This window comes from Geotrypetes seraphini, chromosome 10, assembly GCF_902459505.1.
Source record: "Geotrypetes seraphini chromosome 10, aGeoSer1.1, whole genome shotgun sequence".
In the NCBI taxonomy this organism is placed as follows: domain Eukaryota; kingdom Metazoa; phylum Chordata; class Amphibia; order Gymnophiona; family Dermophiidae; genus Geotrypetes; species Geotrypetes seraphini.
In genome coordinates, this window is record NC_047093.1 from 62,335,368 (window position 1) to 62,341,367 (window position 6,000).

At 42.8% G+C, this 6,000-nt stretch overlaps 1 protein-coding gene across 4 annotated transcripts in view; it reads left to right on the plus strand.

Moving 5' to 3' along the window:
* CARD9 (caspase recruitment domain family member 9) overlaps positions 1 to 3,762 on the plus strand; it is a 53,038-nt gene extending 49,276 nt beyond the window's left edge. Inside the window, exons 9-10 of one of the 4 annotated variants that reach the window (XM_033961842.1) lie at positions 891 to 972; positions 3,436 to 3,762. In XM_033961842.1, the coding sequence (XP_033817733.1) occupies positions 891 to 972; positions 3,436 to 3,449 (96 nt within the window). In that variant the 3' untranslated portion in view covers positions 3,450 to 3,762. Of the gene's footprint in view, positions 1 to 886; positions 973 to 3,435 lie in introns of all 4 variants that reach the window. The other 3 variants (XM_033961843.1, XM_033961840.1, XM_033961841.1) reach the window with 3 other exon arrangements.
* Positions 3,763 to 6,000: the final 2,238 nt, after the last annotated feature.

Consider the following 6,000-nt stretch of genomic DNA (forward strand, 5'->3'; position numbering starts at 1 on the left):
TTGCCAGGAAGGAGACGGCAGGTCCAATCAGGCATGACGTTTTTGATTTTGGCTGAAATCGAGTGGCAAATTTCAGTCAAAACCAAAACCACTGGTTTCGGTCAAACTATAGCCCCAAGTACTGGGTTGAGAAGCACTGCTCTGCCCCACTAAAGTGCCTAATCTCAGGAGGAGTGGAGAGTACAAGGATCAAAGGTTAGCCAGAATTCCAAAATCTTTGGTCCTGCCACTTAGCCTGGAATGCTCATACACAGAATAGACTAAGTCCAACAAGCACAGACAGTACATTTGAGATAACATAGTTTATGTCTTGAGCATAGGGAATCTTTTTTTTTTTTTTAATGTAAGCATATTTCACATTTGCTCAGATAAAATGAGCAGTTTTTGTAGACATCAAAGAGGAGCATCCCCTTGATATATCTGACTTGTAGACAGTTACTAAAACTGTTTACTGGAAACGTTATTTATGTATCTCAGTGGGTTTAATCACATTGATTTCTCCATTTTCCTCTGGTTGATCTCTGACCTAAGTGCCCAGTTAAAGAATATATTGCTTGGTCACCTCTTTGAACTTCTGACACTCCAGTCTTCAGACATCATTTTAAACCATGGTCTTGTCTAAACCACGCGGTACTCTTCTAGAATAACGCCAGCTCAATGCTGGCATTAAGGTCTAGCGTGCGCGGCAGTTTAGCGCGCACTATTCCGTGCGTTAAGGCCCTAACGCACCTTAATAAAAGGACTTTAAAGATTTCCCTTGGCATGTACAGAGATTTTAAATAAGTCATACAGAAGATATGATGAGGTGTCTGATAATCACCTAAATGCTTTCTGTGCCACTTCTAATGATATCAAAATTAAGTGGATTTATATTTTTCTTCTCAAGGAAGACAGGTCATCAAACGAAGAGCAAGTTAACAAGGAAAGAGGACGTCTTAAAAAGAGCTTTGAGGAGCATTACAGAAGGTTTGGGTATGATATTAACTATTAACGGAGAGGGGTAGCCTTATGTGACCTTCCAATTAGGCACAACTGTGGGCTGACTGAAAGCGCTTCATTCTCATCTAAATTCAAATAGATTCTACTATATTTTCTGTCCCATTATTAAATCTTTACACTCGCCCATATTCCCAGTCTTTCAACCACAATCTTGCTCTGGAATTTGATTGTGCCCTTCAAAAAATATTAATGTTCACTGAAAAGGTGGAACTTAGGGGTCACAGTGTTTACATTTGAATTAATTGGATAAGTTAAATATGTCCATCTTTAGGGTCATTTTATTATTAATTATATAATAATTGGCACTGGTTTGGTTGTTGACATCAACATCTGACTTTTATAATAGAAAACTAATAATTAAGATGCTGCTGTGCTATTCATCATCAAGACCTTGTTCCAGACCTGTAGAACACATTTAAAATAGGAATGATGTAGAAGAAAGAAAAATTTGTAACAGTGAAGCTACATTTTATTGTCTTACTAGTGTTTAAGCCCGTTACATTAACGGGTGCTAGAGTAGATGTCTGTCTGTCTGTCTATTTTTTTTTTTGTCTCTCTCTCCTTGGACGCTGCCTGCCTGTCTGTCATTTTTTCTGTCTGTGTCTCTCCCTATGTCCTTAGTACCCCTTCCTACGTCCTTAGTGCCCCCAGTACCTCCTTCATGTGTCCATAATGCCCCCAGTGCCTCCTTCCTATGTCCTTAGTACCCCCAGTGCCTCTGTCCTGTTTAGTGCCCTCAGTGCATCCTATGTCCTTAGTGCCCTCAATGCTCCTTTCTATGTCCTTAGTGCCCCCAGTGCCTCCTTCCTATGTCCCCATCACTATCTTCCAGACATTGTCCCACCCCCGATGCCAGCCAACCAGCCTGCCTGCCTCCCATGCCCCTGAGCAGCATGTTTCCATTTAACCCCCCCATCCGATGCCAGCCTGCCTCCTATCACTCTGAGCAGCATGTTTCCATTTAAATTCCCCCCCCTGTGCTGACCCTACCCGGCACACCCGAAACCCCTGTTGGCCCTCCCAGCCGACCCTCCCACTGATAGACAGCCAACAAACCTCCCGGCTCCAGCAGCATTCGAGGCACAGTAAACACGCTGCTTCGCATTCTTATACTGCCCTAATTTCCTCTGCTGTGTCTCTGATGATGTCATCAGGGACACGGCAGAGGAAATCAGGCCAGTAGAAGCTGCGAAACAGCATGTTTACTGTGCCTTGGACGCTGCTTGAGCCAGGAGGTTTGTGTTCATCTCACGGTGGGAGGTTTGGATGGGAGGGTCAACGGGGGTTTCGGGTGTGCTGGGTAGGGTCGGCACCAGGGGGGGGGTGTCGCGGTGTGTTACCTGCCGTCGGTCATTAGAATAGAACCCTAAGCGCGCATGCGCACTCTTACCTGCCACGGACATACAGATCAGGGAACACGCAGGTAAGAGTGCGCATGTGCGCTTAGCGTTTTATTATAGTAGATAAACTATGGGCTCCTTTTACAAAGGTGTGCTAGTGGTTTTAGCGTGTGTGCACGCCAGCCGCTACCACCTCCTTTTAAGCAGGTGGTAATTTTTCAGCTAGCACGTGCTATAGCATACACTAATCTTGTGCATGCACTAAAAATGCTAGTGCACCTTAGTAAAATGAGCCCAATATGTATTATCTTATTTCTAAGTTTTAGTTTTGACAAAGCCCCTTTAGCAAAGCTGCATGGCACATGCCCCAAAGCCCTTTAAATCTCTATTGGCTTCAGGGCAGTTACCTCAGTGGCAGATTCTGGCATGGCTTTATAAAAAGGGAGGGCGGGGGGAGGAAATTTGATGAAGGAAGAGCAAAGTACCATATCATACGATTTCTTATATCCTGTAAAATTTCAACAAGAATAATGAGAAAAAAGATTCAACATTTCTTGAACATTTTCATGAAACAGTAATATGACTCAAGTTGATGCAAATTTAATGGTAAACTATTCCAAACTTTGGGTCCTTTAATATTCAAAAGTAGATTCATGTAATTGTTTACTCCCAGCGAAAATGCAGAGAAGGAACATTTAAAGCACTGTATCGAGTTGTTTTGCAGTGCTATAGATTTGGAGCAACGGCATGAACATTTTACTTTAGTCCACTTGTTATTTTAAAGACCATTTGATACCCAAAGACTCCTAAGACTCCTGATGCAGGCCGGATGGCTGAAACATGATCATGTCGAGTCGTTGAGTTGCTTTGGATGTTTGAATTGGTTTGGATGAATAAAGATCATTGGATTTATCAGATGAGTTGAAAGACACTTTTTTGTGCACCATTCTGATTGGACATTTCCACTTTGCTCTTGCTAGCTTTATGAGACAACACATATGTTTAGTCCAGTATAGCCTTACCTGCTAGCTGTATAGTTTTGGACCACTTAAAATGCTTTTTAGTACATTAAATTTAGGCTTTTATTTATTTACAGAAAGAGAGCACTGAGACTAAAAAATGGAAACCACCAGGAAGTAGACTGTGACAACACAACAGAAAGTGACACTGATGAAACGTGACATCAGGATTTGATACCTGTTCAAGGACTGCCAAAATAATACTGATGCATTGTTTGGAATCCTCTGTGATAACTGGTTATTTCACAACCTCATTTTAGCATAGTCATGTATATTTGTACAAGAAAAATATTTATTTTGCTTTTTTATTGCCTGGAGAAGGCACCGTACAGTTTTTTATATATGTATTTTTATGAAAATAAAATATATTCCAAGCGTTTCAATTGCTTGTATGGTTTGCAGAAGATAAACTAGATCAAATGTAGATTTCTCCCATTTTTATTTTCCCTGATAAAAAGTAGGTTTTTGTTCAATTCATAATTGTGTGCATGAGAAAGCAGAATTGTATGTGTGAGAAACAGAGTAACTGTATTTTTGTATAAAATGTATACCTGTATGTATATATGAGGAAAAACACAAAGGGCTCCTTTTACTAAGGTGCGCTAGCGTTTTTAGCGCATGCACGAAATTACCGCGTGCTAAACCACGCGGTACGCTTCTAGAATAATGCCAGCTCGCAGCAATTTAACGCGCACTATTCCGTGCGTTAAGGCCCTAACGCACCTTAGTAAAAGGAGCCCAAAGTGGAGAAACATATTTCTAATGTTACTAGATTCTATGAAATCACAGTGAACACTTTTCCTTTTTGTTGTGGGATCAAGGCTGCAACTTCAGAACATCTAGTCAGGGCTGATGAAAGAGTATTGGGCATCCTAGATAAAACCTTCACTCATCATTTAGTCTTCAGGACTCTAGCTTGTTGGCTCCCTCTCCAAGATTATGATAATTAAAACACTAAAATCATGATCATCCTACAACAATTCTATAAAAATGCATCATTATAGATCATATTTTGAAATAAGTATTAAAGTATGCGATGATGGGTTTTTGAGTTAATAATATAGCTGTCAGGACTTGCTGTTATGCTGCCCCTCTCCCGGAAGCTGCTGCCTTAGGCAACTTCCTAGTCTTGCCTAATGGTTAGGCTGGCCCAGAAGTTAGAGATTGCTGCCAGGGCTAGCCTCACTCATGCCAAGTGTTCTGAAGCTCTGCTTCAGTGACATCAACCAGCTCTATCAAGGCTGGGCTCAGGGCAATTGCACTGCTTACTGGAGAATAAGATCTGTTTAGCCTACACATTTTAAAAAAAGTAATTCAGCTAATATTCAGCCTGCTGAAGTCAGCATTTTTTAAAAATGCTGACTGCCACAGGCAGCATTAGCCACAGATATTTAGTCCTGGCCAAGTCTGGGCACCAGCATTGGATAGTTGGTCCTAGCCTGTATTCAGCCAGGACCCGCATGACACTTAAGTGGGCCCAGGAGGAATATCTGCTCCCCTGATATCCCCTTTCTTTCCCATGATCCCCCTCACCCCCCCCCGATGGCAAGCAGAGCCAACCAAGCTTGTCCCCTTGGCCTACTGTGAAGAGTCCTGGTGGTCCAGTGGAATCATGCTCCTGCCCATAGGACCCCACTGGACCTCCAGAGCTCTTCATAATAGGCCTAGGCGGGGCCTATGGGGGTAGACTTGACTGGCTCTGTTTGCCCTCAAGAGTAGGAGTGGGATTAGCATTTTGGGGGAGGGAGAGGGGCCACCAGGAAGACCACACCAGCAAACCAGAAGTTACCGGGGAACTGTCCAATATTCAGCCCAGTGCCCGATTAGCTCTGTAGCTAAATTTAGGACAGCTTTATTGCTGTCCTAACTTTAACTTCTTACCTAACCACTTAGTGGTTTGAATATGGCTGCTAACTGGTTAGATCCTGGGTCCTCCCACACTTCATCAATGGACCGCCCCAGGACTACCTGGACAGTGAAGGGATTATCTGTGGTGATATTCAGTAGTTAAGTGCTGCTGCATATCAACATTTAAATGGACAGAAGTGATTTAACCAGGCCCCATTTGCCCTAGACAGTTTTCAATATATTTAATGTAAAATGTGTTGGATGCAGATAAATATAAACAGTACAAGAGCTTGCTAAAACATTCTGAGCCCAACTTGGCACATTGTGTCTGAAGTTTCTCTAACCCATCCCCAAAATACTCTGATGTCTGGTCACTGAAAAACTACTGCGCTGCTGCAATCACCTCTGAATCACTCAAAAACTGTTGCCCTTTCAAAATCTTTTTAAGGTTTGGAAACAGAAAATAGATGAAGCAAGATCTGGTGATTAGGGTGGAGGGTCTATGCACTGAAACCCTAACTGCATTAAAACAGCCATCGTTTTGCTAGCCCTGTGAGCAACATAGAAAGATGACGGCAGAAAAGGGCCACAGCCCATCAAGTCTGCCCACTCTACTGACCCACCCCATTAGGTCTGAGTGCTAATGCTAGTACCTTAACTCAGCCCTCGTAGGGACCCCACGTGGATGTCCCATTTATTCTTAAAGTCGAGAACGCTGGTGGCCTTGACCACCTGCACCGGAAGTTTGTTCCAGTGATCCACCACCCTTTCTGTGAAGAAATACTTCCTGGTGT